The sequence below is a fragment of the Priapulus caudatus genome, unplaced genomic scaffold, assembly GCF_000485595.1.
Source record: "Priapulus caudatus unplaced genomic scaffold, Priapulus_caudatus-5.0.1 Scaffold0, whole genome shotgun sequence".
Taxonomy (NCBI): domain Eukaryota; kingdom Metazoa; phylum Priapulida; class Priapulimorpha; order Priapulimorphida; family Priapulidae; genus Priapulus; species Priapulus caudatus.
In genome coordinates, this window is record NW_014577061.1 from 399342 (window position 1) to 419973 (window position 20632).

The 20632-nt window shown below is 46.1% G+C and overlaps 2 protein-coding genes across 9 annotated transcripts in view; one reads left to right on the forward strand and one right to left on the reverse strand.

Moving 5' to 3' along the window:
- Window positions 1-6546, reverse strand: part of LOC106820813 (proteasome assembly chaperone 2-like) — a 24841-nt gene extending 18295 nt beyond the window's left edge. For 2 of the 8 annotated variants that reach the window (XM_014825952.1, XM_014825643.1), the window contains exon 1: window positions 2977-3057. Coding sequence is in view for 3 of the 8 variants with exons in the window: in XM_014825571.1 (XP_014681057.1) it covers window positions 2415-2522 (108 nt within the window). In the remaining 5 variants the exon portion in view is untranslated. Of the gene's footprint in view, window positions 1-2306; window positions 2326-2414; window positions 2564-2976; window positions 3058-6528 lie in introns of those variants that run through there. The other 6 variants (XM_014825422.1, XM_014825497.1, XM_014825571.1 and 3 more) reach the window with 5 other exon arrangements.
- Window positions 3145-20632, forward strand: part of LOC106806303 (neural-cadherin-like) — a 135452-nt gene continuing 117964 nt past the window's right edge. Inside the window, exons 1-2 of the mRNA XM_014808565.1 lie at window positions 3145-3251; window positions 3945-5236. Of these exons, the coding sequence (XP_014664051.1) occupies window positions 3991-5236 (1246 nt within the window). The 5' untranslated portion in view covers window positions 3145-3251; window positions 3945-3990. The remainder of the gene's footprint in view (window positions 3252-3944; window positions 5237-20632) is intronic.

The window sequence follows — 20632 nt, forward strand, 5'->3', positions numbered from 1 at the left end:
AACAAGTACACAGGCTGCAACAGGATCTGAACTCTTTGTTTAAATGGTCAGAGGACTGGCAAATAGTGATGTCACGATCATCGATTATACTCGATCATCGGTTGGACCCAAGTAACCGATGATCGGTTACAATCGGTTACTCGTGCGTAACGTCGTGTGCATGTACGTGTGTGCATGTATGTGCTTGTTTAGCCCTGTTTACTGTTTGTTTTGCACTGTTTACTACTGTGTGTATAATACATGTATGTTATACAGGATAACTTGTATAGTAGCGATGATATCTCTGATTCTCATCACTTTTTCGAATTTTTTTTTTCCGAATTTTTTATATTTTTTTTCGATGAAATCGATTATGGATTTTGATAACCAAGCGCTTGGTTCAAGCCACTGTTCAACCGATGATCGAGTATAATCGATGATCGTGACATCACTAAGCGCTTGGTTCAAGCCACTGTTCAACCGATGATCGAGTATAATCGATGATCGTGACATCACTAATAGTAAGGCCGTAAGGGTATGAGCAATTTTGGGTAATGTTGGATTGTCTAATCGCCAGGATGAGAGACAGGTGCACGTGCGTATGCGTGTGTGTATGTAGGATGTAAGTGTGCATGGGTGTGTACGTAGGGTGGATTACGATTAGGGTTCACAGGGTGAAAAACTGATAATTCTCTCTCTTCACCCTAATTCTTTCGGTGATAATTCACTGATGTGGCTCTGAGGAAGCACTGGTCCTGGTCAGTAGGCACTGGTCCAGGATTTATGTCGTAGCAAAGTGAATGACTCGGATGTGGGGACGTTTTTATAGGGGGGGATGGTGCAATTTGGTGATGTGCATTCTAAGGTATTCTTAATAATAAATGGAATACGATATATAATAGGGCATTTAAACAACAACAATATATAATATAATACTGCATTTACTACAGTGATGGGCGTTTAATTGTTAACCCTTCCCCGACCAATAATATCAACCGACACATGCACACCGCGTAGCAGAAGCCCCCGAACATAAGCCTCAATATCGATTCCGATTTCGATAGTGATGTTCATTCTTGGATGGTGCTGCCATCTTCATGTACTAAAAAATACGCAATTTGATTCGGTTACATAATATGACAGTATCTTGATAGTGTAGATATATGTTCGTTTCTTTTCATCAGCAAATTATATTGTTTACTTGTTTCGATACACTGATGCGTAGTAAATCGGAACAAGTCCGCAAGTCAATTTCAAAGATCAGCAGTTTCTGAAGACCGCCCATTATTCCTATAAATTATCATATTTTATTACGCGATCGCTGATTGGTCGGGGATGCCCAGTATTATCGAATTAGCAGAGGTTTAACAGCATGACCTAGAAAATCGAACACAACAAACATGGCGTGTTCATGTACTTCGCATGGACTTTAGGCTTCGGAATTTGACTATTTTTAGTCTATATTTGATTAAATTTACCATTCATTTCATTAGAATAACGTAGTAGGTTAGTAGAGAATAACAAAATAATCAGTTTGGTAAATTTTTTATTTCCTGTGCGGCGATTATCTAGTCACCCCACCGGACCAGCTGACACGAGCAAGCATTCGCCTGGTCGATTTTCTAATCGCCACTGGCGACTGGGCGACCGCTAGTTTATCATGCTGGTTTATTTTTGATTAGCGATGAGGCTAAAGTCGATGGCTTATAGAAGCCATCGTCTTGGAGGAAAGGAAGGTAATGTAAAGTATGGTTTGCAGATGTTACAAATAGTAGTCGAGTAATTGGAAATGTAGCGACTGTGGTTGCATAATGGGTTGGTCGGCGGTAGCGCATTTGATGTAGTATGGATGATGGAGATGAGAAACGGTGGAGAGAGAATTGTTGTGCATGTGGGACGTGAGTGTGGCTGAGAAGGTCTATGTCCCCCGGGGTACTGCCGGAACGTACCCTGGTACTATCTAATATGCCGGACCGTACCTCGCCTACTCCACTAACGAGTCTAGGGAGTCGCCTACGCCTACTCTCTAACCCAAACCCTATTCCCTAATCCTAACCCTATCAAATAGTGACCAGGGTACGTTCAGGCAGTACCCTGGCCCGGGGGACATAGACCCTATGTCTATGAGTATGACTATGAGTATGAGCGTGAGTGTGCGAAGCACGCGGCTGAGTGCCTCTGTGCGCGCAACATGTGGGTTGAGAAACAATAATACTATTTGCTGAACACAACTGCTTGGACTTTGGAGTTTTCATTATTCATCGCTACAACTAATCTACTTTGAACCGGGTAACGTCATCATCGTGACCGTCGTTACACTACACTACAGAACGACGGCTGCCGTAGGCCTACCTCCAGCCACTGCGTATTAATTATTCCTACAAACAACTCGCTCAGCCTAAGACTTAAACAATATACAGCGTAGTCCTTATTACCTCTGTGGTGGTAACATTCTGCGTATTATCTACTTTTCTTTTAAGCGAGACGGATAGTTCTTCGTATATTCCATCAATTGGATAAAAAGCATCACAAACCGGCTCCATGCTCGTAACTTCGACTCTGTTTGGTCGACAGCGCCCTCTAACTGCGACCATATTAGTTAAATCCGCTGAGTTGTATATATATAATATCATGTTATAAATATTATATACTGTTATTATACATAGCTCAGTGATTGATTCAATACCTATTTCAAAAAGTGGTTGCATATTCGTGGTGTAATTAATTTATTATACCATTATGTGACGTTAGGGGACGATAGTACTAAACGGGCCTGCTTTGAATAGACAAATCACTTGAAATCAGCACTGCATCTTCGGAGGGCTGTGTACTTATACAAAGCAGAAACGTGCTGTGGGATTCCTAACAAATGTGTGTGGGCATGTGATGTGATTCGTGAAAGGCTTATATGATTATGAAGGCGAATATATATTGTTAGTAATACTAAGTAGGTGCATAACACTAAATAGGGGTTCTCTTTCGGATTCCAGGTTTTACTTCTCGTGCTATTGTTGCTGTTCCCAACTAAAAATAAAATGTACTACATATTAAACGTTCCTTGTTCTCAACAGGTCTAGAGAAATTGTAAAAAAAAGTGCTACATTGTATAAGTTCTTTGTTATTGACTGGCGGGTGCTGCCTCCATGCGGAAACACCTGGTGGCGAAAAGTGGCGGTACGGTCGCCAAATCCGTATTCTTTTTCTGTTATCGTCTCATCGTCAAAAATGAAGAAACTTCGGCATCATTTAACCAGTTAACGACGTTAACACAAGTAAGTTATTAACGTGAATGCTAGTTAGACGGATTAGTACCCAAATAAGCCATATTTACTCGGTTTCATGTGTTGTTAGTTACGGTTCATTTTATCCGATCGATACGATGATAGCTTTTGAGTCCGTGCCAGTGGCAGTGGTAATGCTCAGACCGTCACTGAACTCGAACCGCGACAGTGCCACCGGAAAAATCGCAAGAGCGTGTACGCGAAACTGTGTGGTTTTTCTATGTTTGTATTAGTGAGTCTGCGTGGATCCGCAGCCGGTGACAACAGAAAGAATCGGTGTTAATGTTTGCATTTGTATACAGATGAGATAGGTACTGTAGTGTACGAGTATTGCCAGTAATTGGTTAACGGTTATGATGTATTATTTTAACACTATTATCTATTTCAATTTCCGTATCAATAATGTACGATGTATTAGTGTGAACTGTATTTATGCCATGCAGAATCTACTTACTATGACTGAGTGCTACTCAATCACACGTCTGCCAAGCAAACTTGGATTGCTGCTGACAGTGCTGTCTATTAAAATATTAGAGTGTGTTATTCTATATAAAGGCTTTATATAGAATAACATGCTCTAGTAATGACTTGAGCATAATAGCGAAGCATCGCTTGCTTGGCAGTTGTTAGCTCTTTAACACATGTGCAGCCATTAATATTGTAATATACGTGTTTGATTTCCAGCTGCGTTTAGGAAGAGTTGGGGAAGGCCAGGGGTGACACCGTTGCCATGGCAGAGAACGGAGTGCCGCCGCCAAGGGCGGCACTGGGAATGGCCGTTGCGGTGCTTCTCATGTTACTAGGTTGTGTACGGGCCACTCTCTCTCCCAGAATAGTAGTGGTGCCACATGATGCTCAACCTGGGACATTGGTTCACAAACTCCATCTATGTGGCGTAAAATTAAAGGATGCAAGCTTCTCCGAGTACTTCTCCCTCATGCACGACGGGAGCTTGATAACGGTAGGAAACATATCCAGCAAAATCGACAAACCAGTGACTTTAGAGGTATACGACAATCTACTCCCCGACGTGCATCTAGAGACGTTACAGCTAAGGGTGCTCAATACTCGTGGACTCCTGCGCTTTCCCTCTGACTATGCCGGAAGAGTGCAGGAGAACTCGGCAGTGGGCACCCCGGTAACCGGCTTGGAGTTTGTCAACGCCGAAGCGAAAGAGCAGCACAGCAAAGTCGCCTACGAAATCGTCTCCGGAAACACCAACAAGGTATTCGCGCTGAAGAAGGCAAAGCGAGCGGGAAATACGGGCGTGGCGGTGGTCGTCGCCGGCGGCGTCGATCGCGAAACCGTCGCCCGTCACAACCTCACCATCCAGGCACTGTATGCAGACGGCAGCGACCACACAAAGACCGTTGCAACGGTGACCGTTGGCGACGTCAACGACAATGCGCCGCGATTCGCGCTACCACTCCACTCCGTCTCGCTGTCGACCGACGTTGCGTCGATGACGCGGGTTGTGCGAGTCGTCGCGACAGATGCCGACGAGGCCCAGCGTCTCACGTACTCGATGTGGCCCGACGACCCATTCTTCTTTGTCGCACCTCTCACGGGCGAGATTTTCGTCGCGTGCGGCGTCGACGAGGGCGACTACAACCTGACGGTGTACGCGACCGACGACGGCGCACCGCCGCTGACGTCGTCGCCGCCGACGACGGTCGCCGTCGCTGTGCGCCGGCCGCACGCACACGTGCAGCGCGTGATGGACATCGTCAACACGGAGCCGGAGCGAGCGCGCGTGCGGCGTCGCGCGGGCCGTACGTTCGACGTTCCCGAGAACAAGACAGGCGTGATCGGCACGCTGCAGCGCTGGGAGGAGGGCGAGCGATTCCAGCTGGAGGAGGAGGACGAGTTTGTCACCGTAGATCCGAACACTGGCGACATCAGTCTGAAGTTCGGCAAGCAGTTTGACTACGAGGAGCAGACGGTGCACACGTTCAACGTGATCATCACCGGTGGAGGTGAGTTGATGTTGGCTAATCGTGGGGAGCGTGAGTGTCGACTAAACGTGGAACATACATGTATTATACACACAGTAGTAAACAGTGCAAAACAAACCGTAATCAGGGCTAAACAAGCACATACATGCAAACGACGTTATGCACACGCAGGCATTCAACACCCCGAGTAACCGATTGTAACCGATCATCGGTTACTTGGGTCCAACCAATGATCGATTACGAAATTACAACCGATTGACAACACTACTGGCAAATGCTATTTAACCTGGACAAATGCAAATGTATACATATGGGATATGGCAATCGAGAGGACACATATTACATGAACAATGCGACCCTAGCCAACACAACGGAAGAAAAAGACTTGGGAATTATAGTACATTCATCGCTCAAACCATCACGGCAGTGTGCGGGAGCAGTCAAGAAAGCCAATAGAGTACTAGCCTAGGCGTCATCAAAATGTGCTTTACGGACAGGTCAAAGCATACAATCATTCTCTTGTACAAATCGCTAGTCCGGCCTCACCTAGACTATGCAGTCCAGGCCTGGCGTCCATATCTGGTAAAAGACATTCAGCTCATAGAAAAGGTCCAGCGGAGAGCTACAAAATTGGTGAGAGGTCTCGAACAACACCCATACCATCATAGACTATCCAAACTAAATCTCACCACACTGGAGAAACGGAGGGAGAGAGCAGATCTTATTGAAGTCTTCAAACTCATCCAGGGCATAGACAAAGTAAATTATAGGATTTTTTTTACTAAATCACATGTCACCCATACAAGAGGACACAGTATGCAACTTTTTAAGGACCAGAGCAGGTTAGAAATACGAAAGCATTTTTTCTCCCAGAGAGTTGTCGACACATGGAACAGCCTCCCTCAAAACATAGTAACCCTTCATACTCATAGCCATACCCATCATAGCCATGCATCGACATAATGTTGTGTGTGGCTATACAGTAAATACAGTAAATACTAGTAGTACTACTACTAGTACTATTACTACTAGTACCAGGAGTAAGATAATATAGGATTGCTATATAGATTATATAGATTACTCCTGCATAGTACTAGTACTACTACTGCTACTACTACTAGTACTACTACCAGGAGTAAGATAATATCAGGAGTAAGATAATATAGGAGGAGTATGACAGTCAAAAACACGTGAATTTCAACATTTGCTTGCCTAATTTTACCGATGATATATTACATGCAACTCGATAAAAATTACATCTAAATTAGCCTTGGGCATCCACCGCACACTCAAACTTTACTTTGTTTCCATACCTCTTCTATTTATGGAGAACATGCATGGCTGAGGTGAAGTCTATCATAATAATTATGGTGTTGAGTGTGTGAATGTGCGTACGTGCGTGTGTGTATACGTGAGTGTCTCTGCATGAATGAGTGCACGTGTTTTGGCAAGTGTAAATATAGTACTAGTAGAGCAGAAAATGCCGGTAACTTCTTCCACATGGTGGCCTAGTTTATTTTAAATGAAAGTGGTAAGCAATCGGCCAAGAATTCCAACGTGATTTTTCGTCATGCTAGCAAGGACTGGAATTTGGAAAAGATTGGGTTTGGTATTGAAGGCTACAGCGCTAGCTATGGTGTTCCCTGCCTTCACAAAATGTGATAAATAAACAACAGTTGATACACTAGTTGTCAAATATAATTGGCAAATAATTTACTAATAATCTACACAAACACTTCTAATGAGCTAACATCAAGCTGCACTTGGCAGTAGGCTACCTACTTGCTATATACATGTTACTAACAGATTCTACAAGCTAGTCTTTTCATCTGTCTGCAAGTATTTGCAATTTTACCTTAACGAATCTGTCAAAAACGTGACATTTAAAGAAGTATGTATGATTAGGTGCCCGGTGCCTATATTTTACCCAGTGCCTACACACGTGCGAACACGCATACCTGTCCATACGCGCACACACGCACACACGCATGCACACACACACACACACACACACACACACATTCACGCACAGGAAGTTCGTGGCTGCATGTACGCTTCCATAGTCTTCAATAGATTTTTTTCTGCATGACTGGCAACATTATGTTGAATTCATGTAACTCCGCTGGAAAATGTAGCAAACATGACGAAACATGTGCCTACTGTACGAGACTGTGTTCACTGGTTGTTGGCAGGCGTTTTCACCCGTGTATATTGTTGAGTCATATACGTATAGAATTCGATTTTAAAATTAAAAGCGCTGTTTTTGTGCTGCACGATTACCTGTACCTACATGGATGTGAACATATTTACTAATTGTTACCTGCATTCACGTTTTCGCTCATAGTTATTAACTATCACATGTTCATATTATGTAATAATATAGCACAGCGTGAGTATAAAATTACACCTGTTAGCCTGAATAGAACACCCAGCAAATTCTCTTTATTTAACCATTGCCTGGGGGATTAGTCATAGCTAGTCATAGCTTGTGAATTGATTCACACGTGAATACGCATACACATTTAGGCTCCTGGAGGCATTCATATTCACAGTTTTATGTATTGACATAGTTGCTTGTATTATAAATTATGTACAGTGTGTTGCCGCAACTCGGGTTTTACCGTCCTGATAAATGCAAAAAAACACCCATTTAAGCTGGGTTTACACTACCAACTTTGTGTTGGCGAATATTGTAATCCAAAGCGGATCTGTAGGTCAGTTGGTAGGAAACTACTTGTAAAGTACAGTAGAATGCAAATTGATAAAATAGTGCAAGTTAACAAATTGTGTAGTAACGTTATAAGCGCGCGCATGTGTGCGTACGTTTCTTTCTTGGCGAACGGCCTTTACGGCGGTAGGACTTATGAATTGGGGCAAAATCAACTTTGTGTAACACTAGACACTCGGTAGATCGTAGTACATGAATTTTTTGGGTGTAAATTTTATGTTAATGAGTCATATAGTATGTATTGAGGCGTCGAATAACAACGTTCTGCACTATACCAAAGAGCTTATAATGATCATTATAAGCTCTTTGACTATACTTATTACATTTATCGTGTCTGTCTGCCAAGGTACGGCCCTGGTCTACAAGTGTGTGGTGAGATATCCTCGTGTAATGAAACGGTCTAGTGAACAAATATGAGCAAATATATGAACAATATAAACAATAATAACAATAACAATAATAACAATATGAAATAATATATGATATATATATGAACAATATAATAATATATGAAATATGTGAAGCAATATAATAATATATGAAATATGTGAAGCAATATGAACAAATATGAGCAAATATAACACACGCACGCACGCACGCACATGCATTCACACACACGCGCGCACACACACACACACACACACACAACACACACACACGACGCACAGTGGACACCCACCCAACATGTCCACACACACACACACACACACACACACACACACACACACACACACACACACACACACACACACACACACACACACACACACACACATTGCGAGTATAGCTAGGAGAAGCTACTCAAGTTTGCTGCAATTTTGAAGACTGTATATCATTGCTAACTGCAGTAGGAGATACAAATTGCGGTTCCACGGAAACCTGACGCTCGGAACTCGCCTAAATCGAATGCGCGCGCTTTCGTAAAACACGTAGGCGTCCGAATTTCACATGTTTCGTCGAGCGTGTGAAGCGTGCATGTACCCCGCGTGTGAGTGGGAGAATAATTGTTAATGTTCGCGAAGGAAGTGTGGATGGCGGTGGGGGGGGGGCTGAGTCGCCGATCCTGCGCCAGTCGTTGTGCGTTAGACACAGAGCGGGCATTGTACGGGCTGACTAGCGTGGGCAGAATGTCCGAGTCGGTCACGCAGTGATGGTCCCCGGGTATGGGACGCGGCGGGGGTCGGCAACGCGTGGATTTTTCCGCTGTTGTTATTCACGTTATTTGCATTGTCCGTGGGATTTTCATGTTGCCAGTCAGCAGATTTGCCGGCTGTGCCCTTCTGAGTGACGAGTACAGCTTGTTGTACGAGCGGCCGTGATTGTTTGGTTAGCTTTCTCTTCTGAGTTGACATCTCGAGCAGTTTTCAATAGGGCGGTTCGCACACAGTGTCGGTGTTATATTTTTCTAGGCGGTTCTTTGAGTTGAGAGTGCTCGGAAGAATTTAAAGTTGCTGAGTGCCGGATAGTTGTTACGGCAAGGGGAGATTCGTTCGTCTGACTGTGTCGGTGGCAGCGTTGTTGCAGAACAACTGGCTGTACTGGCCAAGTTGGAAAAACTCGCAGCATTCAGTACAGATGGTCACAAATAACTGACGCATGCGTCACTCACGCGCAGCTCTGTCTTGGGAGCACTTTGACTCTTTGTCAAATTTTCTATTCTATTTAGAAAATTGGTGACCTTTGTCGGGCATGTTGTATGTAATTCACAGTAAAGAGCGGAAATGTCCGAAGTCTACTACCGTAACTGGACCGTGGAGTAAGAACAGTAAGGCCATCCTTAAAAAATTACATGTTTGCTGTCCTCTGACCGACCCACGAAAATAGCCGCGAACCAAAAGTTTTTTTTTACATTTTGGATTCCATTTTTTTTCTTTTTATTGTTTATAGTTAGGACTGAAACACAAAGCATGTGTGGCAAACATGAGGACAGACTTAAAATAACTATTATGCCTCACAAAAAAGACCTACCTACCCACTAAAAAAATCATGGGTCGGGGGACAGCAAACATAGAATTTGTTAAGGATGGCCTAACATGCTCTAACAACAGTTGAATCGTTTGAAGTTTCTACGTAGCTGACATGTAAACAAATAAATTTGCAAATAGCAGTTTTGTTGTCTTGCACATGATTTTTTTTATTATACACGGTTCAAAGGGCGTGTACAGCACATCTTAATCTGAGAGGGACCGATGGAAACTGAGGGTAAAGCATGTTTATGGCTTAGTCGGCGCGTGACAGGGCCACCCGAGCAGAGAAAAGATGTCCGTAGTCGTCAACATCAACCGACGAGATTTATATTATTCAGACGCGTTTAGATGATACTCCGATTACGTGATGTGTGCACTCTCAGTTGTGTGTGTGTGTGCGTGCGTGCGTGCGTGCGTGCGTGCGTGCGTGCCTGCGTGCGTGCGTGCGTGCGTGCGTGTGTGTACGCTAATTGTAGATAATCGCCCGTACCTTCGGCACGCACGAACTTGTACGGCAGCGGAGATGCTCGGCCTGGAGCGCATCCAGTCTCTGCGTCTAGCTATGCCTCCGTATAGCTCAGCCATCGTCGATCGATCCGGCCTGCAAAAGCCGGAATATTTTTTAGGAGTCATGAATTATGTAATGCAATTTAATGATACATTTTCATCTCGCCAAACAGTGCAATCATTGTGAATTATTGATGCGTCCGCGCTTGCGCCCGCGTCACCGCTGTAAGCACACCTATACGTACGTCTAAAAAGCAGCAGCAGCAGCAGCTTCGCTAGCTCGCGCGCAAGATATAGCTGCCTCGCAACTCGCGATGATGGCCAACGCTTACGTCACTAGAGTCTACGCAGAGGAAAAATTGCTTCTTCTATACGCATGCGCTTCAGTAATTTAAAAGGCATACAGCTTTGAAGTCACTATCGACCGTGGGCGTGTTGGACAGTCGGTCTTATTGATGTCTGGATGGGCGGACGGACTGATAGGTATATGGAGAGACACGTTGACAGTCAGACATCCGGATATTCAGAGAGACTGCAGACACACAGACCGGGCAGGCGGGTGGCCGCCGGCCGGCCAGACGAATAGATGGACAGACAGAGAGACAGACAGACAACAAACAGACAGACAGACAGACGGACCGATGGACGGACGGTCAGGCTCGCGGGCGAGCAGGTAGGCAACAGATGAGTCAGTCAGTCAGCCAACCAGACAGACAGATAGACAGACAGGCAGTAGCAATACTAGCATATGAACATTGTCTCCCACTCCTTGTACTACGAGTGAGGTCGACTAATTTGGGTTTCCTGCTAATGTTGGCCCTACGGCAGTCGATGTGGCTCATACGGGCCCGCGCTTGCCCCGAGGTGATGACCAAGTCAGAAAGTTGAAAAACTTGTTGTAATCGGCTTACAGTCGTCTGATGCGTACGTAGCGGCGGGTATAACTCGGCAGTTATCCATTAGTGTGCGTATATATAATCCCCGCCTGTCCCCACGAGCTTATGCCCCACCCCCCGCTGTACTGTGTGCAGCATTAAGATGTTGGCATTGTCGGCGGGCAATGTCCTCGCATTTTCAATGTGCACCGGTGAGGCGTGTAGAATTCAGGCATGTTTTTGAAAGTGGGAACGCGGAACGCCATTTTCGTGAAGAACTTCTAAGATTCTGCTTTCCGTATTTAGGAATGTGTGTGGAGAAATATAATGTAAATAAGGGATGTTTTGTGTATCAATGTTGTGTGTAAATTATTACTGGGCAATCAGTGTCAGTCACTGTGTGCCTCAAATTGTCATGTCGTATTGGCAGACAATGCACATTGCGCATTTTTCTCATGTCGACAAAAAACATACTGATAAGATTTAGTACATTGAAGACTCCAATACGATATCTTCAGGAGTGTCATAATTTAGACTATACTGATTTTTTTATTGAAGCTGTTTCGGGTGTTGGCAGCTGCTGTTGCCTATGCCGGCTGTATTAGCATCCGCACGATCGTTCGTGCCTGATGTGTGTGTGTGTGTGTGTGTGTGTATGTATGTCGCTGCGTCGCCTGTGCGGTGGTCGCAGTGCGTGCGTGCGTTGCCACGCGGCGCTCAGCTGTGCCGGCCGTGACGTAGCGTGCGTGCGCTGGCTGCACTGTCTCCCCTCTGGCGAATCTCGAGTAGAATGTGAAATGAGATCTTTGTACTGTCTCCAGTCTCTGCAGGCAGTCGTCGCAGTATGAATATGAGAGGAAATGTAATGGATTTTTATCCGCTTCATAGCACCGCGCATAACGATGGGTTGGGGAAAACATGTGTGTAGTACATAACTTCCATTCGGTGCATGTTTATTATTATTAGGAGTGTAGAATATAGATCTCTGTATTATACTCTCTGTATAGATCTCTGTAGATACTGCACATGTATACATACTCCTGTTTATATAAATGCTTGTGCGCGGCTGGGACGCCCGTGCTCGCATGGATGATGGTTGGTACCCATGATCACCCACCACACGCCCGTGACGACCAAAAATCCCCAATTCTAACGAGAGAGAGAGAGAGAGAACTTCTAGGAAATTCGATTTCATACGTTGCTCGTAGACTCCCCCGTTTTATTGGTCGTGACACTTCAAAGCAACACTGAAGTGTTCTCAGTTGGTAATGTCGGATGCAGTCTGGCAATGGTCGGCAGGCGATATTTGAAGTCTTGTTCAGGGCCATTTGCATTAGCAAATTCTGCTGACTCGACAAACACGCGTGACTCGACAAACACGCGTCCAAAAATGACGAAATCTAATGCGGTTGAGAGCGAAGACGGAGAAATGCACTGATTTTTTATCAAGAGCAGGAGATATACCACGAAGCTGGGTGCTGCGGTTTAATGCACCTCATTGGAAACTGAGATGAGCGGCCTGTTCTGATATTCTTCTGTTATATTATTGTTCTTGTTTTTATTGTTATTGTTCTTCTTATTATGATTGTTTTGTTATATTATTGCCACACGTTATATGGGCTTATGGCGCTATCATGCAACGCCATGCAGCTATCTTCCATCGTTGACCAGCGATGGTGGCGCCATCTCAGTGTTGAACGAAGGGCATTATTTGACTACAGAATCCATCGTGTACACGCTACTTACTAGTAACTGTAATTGGACCGTGTCAGTCCATTTACAGTTAGTTACTAGTACCCTTTCAGAGTATAGTCTAGCCATAGCGAGATGGGTGAACCCAACACACGCTACACATTCTACGTGCCAGCGGGCAGTGACGGTCACAGGTACAGAGGTCTAACAACGGGAAGACGTAATGACAGTCGTGTTTCCGTATCACAGCACCCAACGACAGGTGCGTGTGATGGCACCCCCCCCCCTTATGGTAGCATGTGTCGGCACACCACTGTGGCATGTGATGGCAGCCAATGAAGACGTATGAGTAGAGAGTAGCATGTGATGTATATTATATGCTATCATAGTGGGTATGAGAGAGGAAAGCACACAAAGGCTGCCCACCGGCGGTGGATGTACAGGGTGGGGTGGTGGCGGGGGGCATAGTCGGTACCTCGGCCTGCAATTAGCAGCTGTCCTCTCTCATTTGCGTCAGGCCGCAGGTTTCTTGCCTGATTAGGATGCGTCGTCGTGCCGTTGCGTCAGCGGCACGCGTCACGTTGGCTTTCGTTATTCCGTGGCGTCCCCCCGAGTCCTTCTCGCTGCGTTAGCTCTGGCTGTGTCATCTGTGTACTGCGTGCGTGCGTGCGTGCGTGCGTGCGTGCGTGCGCGTGTGTGTCATCTGTGTACGTGTGGGTGTGTGCGTGCGCGCGCGTGTACGTGTGCGTGTGTGTGTCTGTGTCTTTGTGAGTGTCAGTGTCCCTAATTCACCATACTTTTGCACGACTGCAAATGTCTGCGTTTGCAATGTGCGGTTGCACATCGGCGTGTTAGCGTTGGCCATTTTTCTTTGCGAAGGCCGCAGAATTTCGAGAGGTGATACTTAAAAAGTGTTTGTTGTGGTCTTCGGCATTGTTGACTTAATCTTCATAATTGTCGAGATGATTGCCCTACGACTATTAAGTAAACAGGCCTATCTCGGGCCTTTATTTGTATTGCGCGGTGTACCGGTGGTAGTGTGTGAGCGGGAGCTGCTTAAGGCGCAAAGCCTGCTTATCTGTATCCAGTGCAGTGAAGGCAAGAGACTGGTAACGCATGCCGAATCGCAACATTTCCCCGGGTTATAATATATATATAGTTATACTGATGCGGAACGTGCAGCTTCTTCTCAGCATCTATAATGATGGCGCGCGCGTGCCTGCCGACGTCCCTCCGCATCCATGTCTCTCAGCTGCATTCGGTATTCACGGCTTTACGATCGGCTGCGCGTTTACAACTGCAGCGCAGCACCTGCGCTCAGATGAGCCTTAAGATGCGTTCTGCGTCCGCAGCCCATGCGTATACGTATTACGCAGTTTACGTATGCGGCCCCCTCATGCTCGCATGCTGGGCGGGTTATTGGCAAATCGCTTTACGGCGAAACGTCAGGTGGGTGACTCACGCCCGTGGGGGCTGTACTGATCTGCCGGGGTCACCCTGGGCTTCGCAGGCGATCGCGCCGTTTCATTATAATACACGGGTCACAACTAACTTGCACGCATCCTTAATCAAATCTTAATATAAATCTTGGTTGCTCAATCAACCGGGAGAGGGGAAAAATTAAAAATACAAGCGAGCAGTATGTAAACCAACTTTTCTGTTTAGACTGTTAACAAAATACCTCTATAACACCAACGTTCATGTGAGAAAGAGAAAATCATGGATTTACTTTAGTCGAAAAAGACCGTGTTGTGTGCGTGCGTGTTGTGTGTGTGTGTGTGTGTGTGTGTGTGTGTGTGTGTGTGTGTGTGTGTGTGTGTGTGTGTGTGTGTGTGTGTGTGTGTGTACATGTGTGTGAGCGTGCGTGCATGATGTGCGTGCGTGTTGTGTGCGTGCGTGTTGTGTGTGCGTGCGCGCATGTCAGTGCATTATTGCTGCCATATATAGAATCGTACGGGCGCATGGGACGGGCTCCCGCCCGTGCACATCTACGGTCTCTCTATATAATTATATAGTTTGCCATATATAACTCTGAACCATCAATCCATGTCAGGCGGGATAATTAGGTATGATCACAAGTCGGTCGCGCAGGGCTAAACAATCAGTACGAAGCCAGCTGCGACCGAGGCTGCGCGCGCATGTCATGCTACTGACGTCATGTGTTCACGCATGCGCAGACAGTTTCGCCCTGCCGCTTCGTAACGGACGAAGATCATCACAAGCTTCGTACGGAAACTAAAAAGTGACTCGCTCGCGTTAAATATCTTTTTAACGTGGTTTCTTTTTTTCTTTACAGAAACGTTGAAAATATACAAGAGTGAATATATTTCGTGATAAATCCGCAACGCGTTTAGCGCCCCCTGTTAGCGACTGTTGTAGCGACAGATGTTGCCGACATTAAATGCACGGATTTATCGCGAAATTAATTCACGTACTAACATTTCTCATGAAATTCGATGAACATATTCAAAGATCGATGAAAATAAAGTTACGAGTTTCTTTACTCGTCGTGAATGCATTTTTGAATTCATGCTTCATGTTTTACTGTCCCACTCGATATAAAGATGAAGGTTCACCGCATGTGAGCATAAAGAAATCTTTTCGCAGCTAGGTTTTATGACTGTTCGCCAACGTTTTTATTACCATCGATCTCTTTTAACTTACAAAATTTTACGTAAGCAGGCACCTGCCTATCTTGACGGTTTTTTTTACTTTTAAACATGAAGTGAGCTCTAGACGGACACAAGGCAATGAGGCATCAGGAGAAGAGAGACTGAGAATAGCTAGTAGTAACGCAGGTACGAGGGACGAAAGACAGGTAATGACATCAGGGTGAGAAGGACAGATAACTATGGTAGTAACAGCAGGTACGAGAGACGAAAGACAAGGTAATGACATCAGGTAGAAGGACAGATAAGCTAGGTAGTAACAGCAGGTACGAGAGACGAAAGACAAGGTAATGACATCAGGTAGAAGGACAGATAAGCTAGGTAGTAACAGCAGGTACGAGGGACGAAGACTAAAAGGTAATGACATCAGGTGAAGCGAAGATAAGCTTGGTTTAGTGAACAGAGCGTACGAGAGACCGAACGACAGGCTAATGCACATGAGTAGAAGGAGAGATAAGTAGGTAGTAACCGCGGCAGGTACGCAGAGACGAGAGACAAGGCTCATTTGAGCATCAGGGTAGAAGACAGATAAGCTAGATAGTAACAGCAGTACGAGAGACGAGACGACAAGCGTAATGACATCATCGTAGAAGGACATTATAAGCTTAGGTAGTAACTCAGCCATAGAAGCGTACGAGAGAGCGAAAGACAAGGTAATTACATCACGGTTGAAGCGAGAGTATAAGCTAGGTAGTAACAGCAGGTACGAGAGACGAAAGACTTCAACGCGTAATGGACATCAGGTCAGAGAGGCAGAGATAAAGCTTAGGTAGTAACCGCAGGTACGAGGGACGAAAGACAAAGGCAATGACATCAGTAGAAGGAGAGATAATAAGCTAGGTAGTAACCGCAGGTACGAGGGACGAAAGACAAGGCAAATGACATCAGGCTGAAGGACAGAAAATTAAGCTAGGTAGTTAACCGCAGATACGAGGCCCGGACGGAAAGACAAGGCAATGACATCAGGTAGAAGGACAGATAAGCTAGGTAGTAACCGCAGGTACGAGGGACGAAAGACAAGGCAATGACAGTGTGGATGAGGAGAGAAGACGTTTGTGAATAACAAGTATGTATTGCAGGGCGAAATTTCAATAATAGATAAACACTAACCAGGCTACACCTAACAGTTGTCAGCTCCTTCATCCTTTTATCTCCTGCACTGTGAGTGTTTGCATACTCTTGTCTCTCACTCGTTCACTAATTAAAGGCGCTATTTGTTCAGCTTGCCGCCTGTGCCAAATCTGATACCACTGATTTCGGGCCCTCCCCTTTCCTTTTTTGTTTTCCTTTTTTATTGCGTATTAGTGCTTGCACTAATATGGTTTGAAGACCCACCCGTTACATGTCCGCTTCCCCTTCTCACTGTATTGCGTGACGCGAGCGAGGAAGGCAGAAAATTGACGAGGAGTAACATCTAGTAATGTGAGGATGTAGTGGGGCTGATAAGATTATTTAATCTAACCCTGCTTATTAATACGTACTCCAAGCCTCTATTCAAAAAAATAGATAATCTATATAATGTATTAATATTATATTACGACACATACGTTAAAATGGCCATACGCCTATTAAGCTTGAAGTTTACTTCTATTCCTGCTACCAGCCTATGCGTTAAACTTATCTGGTATCGATGAAAGCGCGTGGGGCGTTGCGAAAGCCATCGACTAAGAACGCGGTTTTTCCTTGATAGAACGAAGATTTAGCGGCCATTCTGTTCGCATATTCTCTAAAGGGGGGCGGCCGGCGGCTTATGTCTGGTGCGGGGCGCTGCTGCGGAGCGACTCGACTGCCGAAGCAAAAAAACTGGATTTTCCGAGCAACTGAAGCGCATCGGCAGCGACTAGCTTGCGTTCGCAGTTGCCCACTTGCTTCGTATTCCGAGCAGACTAGCGGCGCAGCCAGTCGCGTGCGCAGTCGACCGACCTAAGCTCACTGCAGCTCTCAGGTGAATTGCAGCATTGCTTCCAGTCGAGTCGGGCACGCAAGCCCGCACATAAGCCCCCTTAAAGCAAGCGACTCATGGCGCATCCGTCTCCAAGTCTTATGTTCGCGCCGCACGGGGAGGGTTGATGTCAGTTGTACATGTAGCGTAGTTCAGCGTTGGCTACGGAAACACCGCTGCCTTCCTCGCATCTTCTCACGCGCTGTCTTATTCTAATATTCGATGAGCGCCAGACGTCATCGCTGCCAGTCTTTAGGCGTCAATCTCGCCACCACCGTTACCAACTAGCCGAGCCACTTGTAGCGGCAATTACGGTTAGCGGACAAGGCGCGGCAGGCAGCAGCCAGCGAAGCGAGCAGCAGCAGCCAGCCCAGCGTGGCCTCCTCCCTACCCGCCACCCTGGTGACAGCACACTAATGATTCTCTCCATGCCTGCCTAGTCGCGGCGTGCGGGGCAGCGCGGCGATCGAATAGGAAAACCTTTCTCGATGGATCGATACACATGCAGCGATTGCTGTTGCCCTGGCTTCGGCTGACGGAGGGACTGGTTGCTGCCGCTGCATGTACAGCAGGTGTCCTTTCTTAGTGTAAGGGAAATATAGTGTGTGTGTTGCGATATATGCTGATATCGTTGCCTTGTCACGCGCGTGGCAGTGTGACAGATTTGCTAAATGTTAGCGTTTTCGTCAGTGTGTTGCGATGAGATATTTTTGCTTGTAGTTACCGGCCATGCGCGTGTATAGAAGTGCTTCGTTCGACCAGCAGCTATATATTTAGCGAGCTGTAGAGCTTGCGCACGTGCGTGCGCTGTGTGTGCGTGTGTGCGTGCCGTGTGTGTGCGTGTGCGTGCGTGCGGTGCGTGTGTATGTATGTGTCGCGTGCGTTGTGTATGTGTGTTGTGGTGCGAGCGTGCGTGTGTCATGCTGCTGTGCTGAGCGGTGCGTGGTGTATGTGTGTGTGACGTGATGCTGGCGTGCGTGCGTGTTGTATTTGGGCGTTTGCGTGCGTGCCGTAGCTTGCGCTGCGTGCAGTGTCAGCGTGATGCACTTCCACGCTGGGGTAGTTCAGACCTAGATGACCGGAGTGCACTGCTGGGTTTTCATTAATTTGTCAAAGGCGTCCATGCGTGCCGTCATCTTGTCAATGGTCAAACCAACGCGTCTCATAGATGTGTACGAGTCTAGGGGCAGCGACGAGTATGTGCTCAGCGGCGACCCTGGCGTGTCCGCAAGATAGCCTACGAGTGGGCTCCAGTGTCAGGGCCAGTTTCTTGAACGTACCTCTTATTTATATAGCCCCTCTCTGCTTCTTTCTTTGTCTGGCGTCATGTATTGTCTCTTTTCGCTATCGTCTCCCCCGCTTTTCCTCGATTCAAACCCTAATTTATATCTGTGTGCGTTCTTATCTGTTTCGTAATATCTATAATATCCCATCTTGTGATTCGCTTGTCTTTCTTTTCCCCATTGCATTTATCTTCGTTCTCGGTGTTCAGCATCGTTTCTCACTGCGCGCTTTCTCACTCGCCGTGTAACATTTAGTCGGCAGTCTGGCGGCCAGCCTTTGTTCGTGCTATGTGTCCTTTGACTGTTGAGACATTTCTTATGGCGACTGATGTTGGCTTGAGTAAAACCTGGCAAATGCTACCACGGTGCAGAACATTCCAAATCAGGTCTCGCGAATTTTAGCTCAAAAGCCATTATGGGCGGCCATATTGGAGGGTTTTTTTCTGCGTAATGCGTCGGGCGTAGGGTTGCCCATGCTCGCATAGCGAGTCTACTAAGCACCGCAAACTTGGCCGTTTCTTTGTTTAGCGCTTACTCCACAATTTTTCTTCTAGCTCGTAGAAACTCCTTTCCGCGATTGATGGGTATTGTCGGGCGGCAATGAAACTCATATATACTAAATGAGCTCTTATTGAATGTGAGAAGGGATTGCCCAACCCTACTACTTCCAGCGGGTTGGCTACAGTGCCGCGCAGACGAATCGCTCAATGGCTGTCGAACAATTCATCTTTACTGGCGCTATATTAAGCGGGCAGACGTCGCATTTAACGAGTAAGAAAAACTCTCGCGACGTGTCGGGTTGGTTTTGTTCGTGTTTTTTTTTTTAATGCATTCGCAGCGCGGCCAGCGTGCTAATGTTTACATAATCGTCATTCGCGACTAAATGTCATTCGACTAAGTGTCAATAACTTAAATTCATGAATGTCATTCGACTAATTCAAATAATGTCATTCGACTCGTATACTCGTGTGCCGCACACGCATTCTACTATTCGTCGAGATGGCTACAAATGATGAATATTTTTCTTCTTCTTCTCTCTCTCTCTCTCTCTCTCTCTCTTCTCTCTCTCTCTCTCTCTCTCTTCTCTCTCTCTCTCTGCTCTCTCTCTCGCTCTCTCTTCTCTCTCTCTCTCTCTCTCTCTCTCTCTCTCTCTCTCTCTCTCTCTCTCTCTCTCTTCTCTCTCTTCTCTCTCTCTCTCTCTCTCTCTCTCTCTCTCTCTCTTCTTCATCTCTCTCTTCTCTCTCTTCGCTCTCTTCTCTCTCTCTCCCTCTCTCTCTCTCTCGCTCTTCTTCTCTGCTCTCTCTCTCTCTCCTCTCTCTCTCTTCTCTCTCTCTTTCTTTCTCTCTCTCTCTCTTTTCTCTCTTTCTCTCTCTCTCTCTCTGTCTCTGCTCCTTACTTCTGTCTCTGTCTCTGTCTGCTGTCTCTGTCTCTGTCTCTCTCTCTGTTCTCTCTCTCTCTCTCTCTCTCTTCTTTTTTTTCTCTTGCCCTCTCCCTCTCTCTCTCTCTCTCTCTTTCTCTCTCTCTCTCCTCTTCTCTCTCTCTCTCTCTCTCTCGCTGCTCTCTCTCTCTCTCCATCGCTCTCTCTCTCTCTCTCTCTCTCTCTCTCTCTGCTCTCTCTCTCTCTCTCTCTCTCTCTTTCGTTCTTTCTCTCTCTCCTCTCTCTCTCTTCTCTCTCTCTCTCTCTCTATCTCTCTCTCTCCTCTCTCTCTCTCTCTCTCTCTCTCTCTCTCTCGCTATTCCCTCCTTTCCTCCCG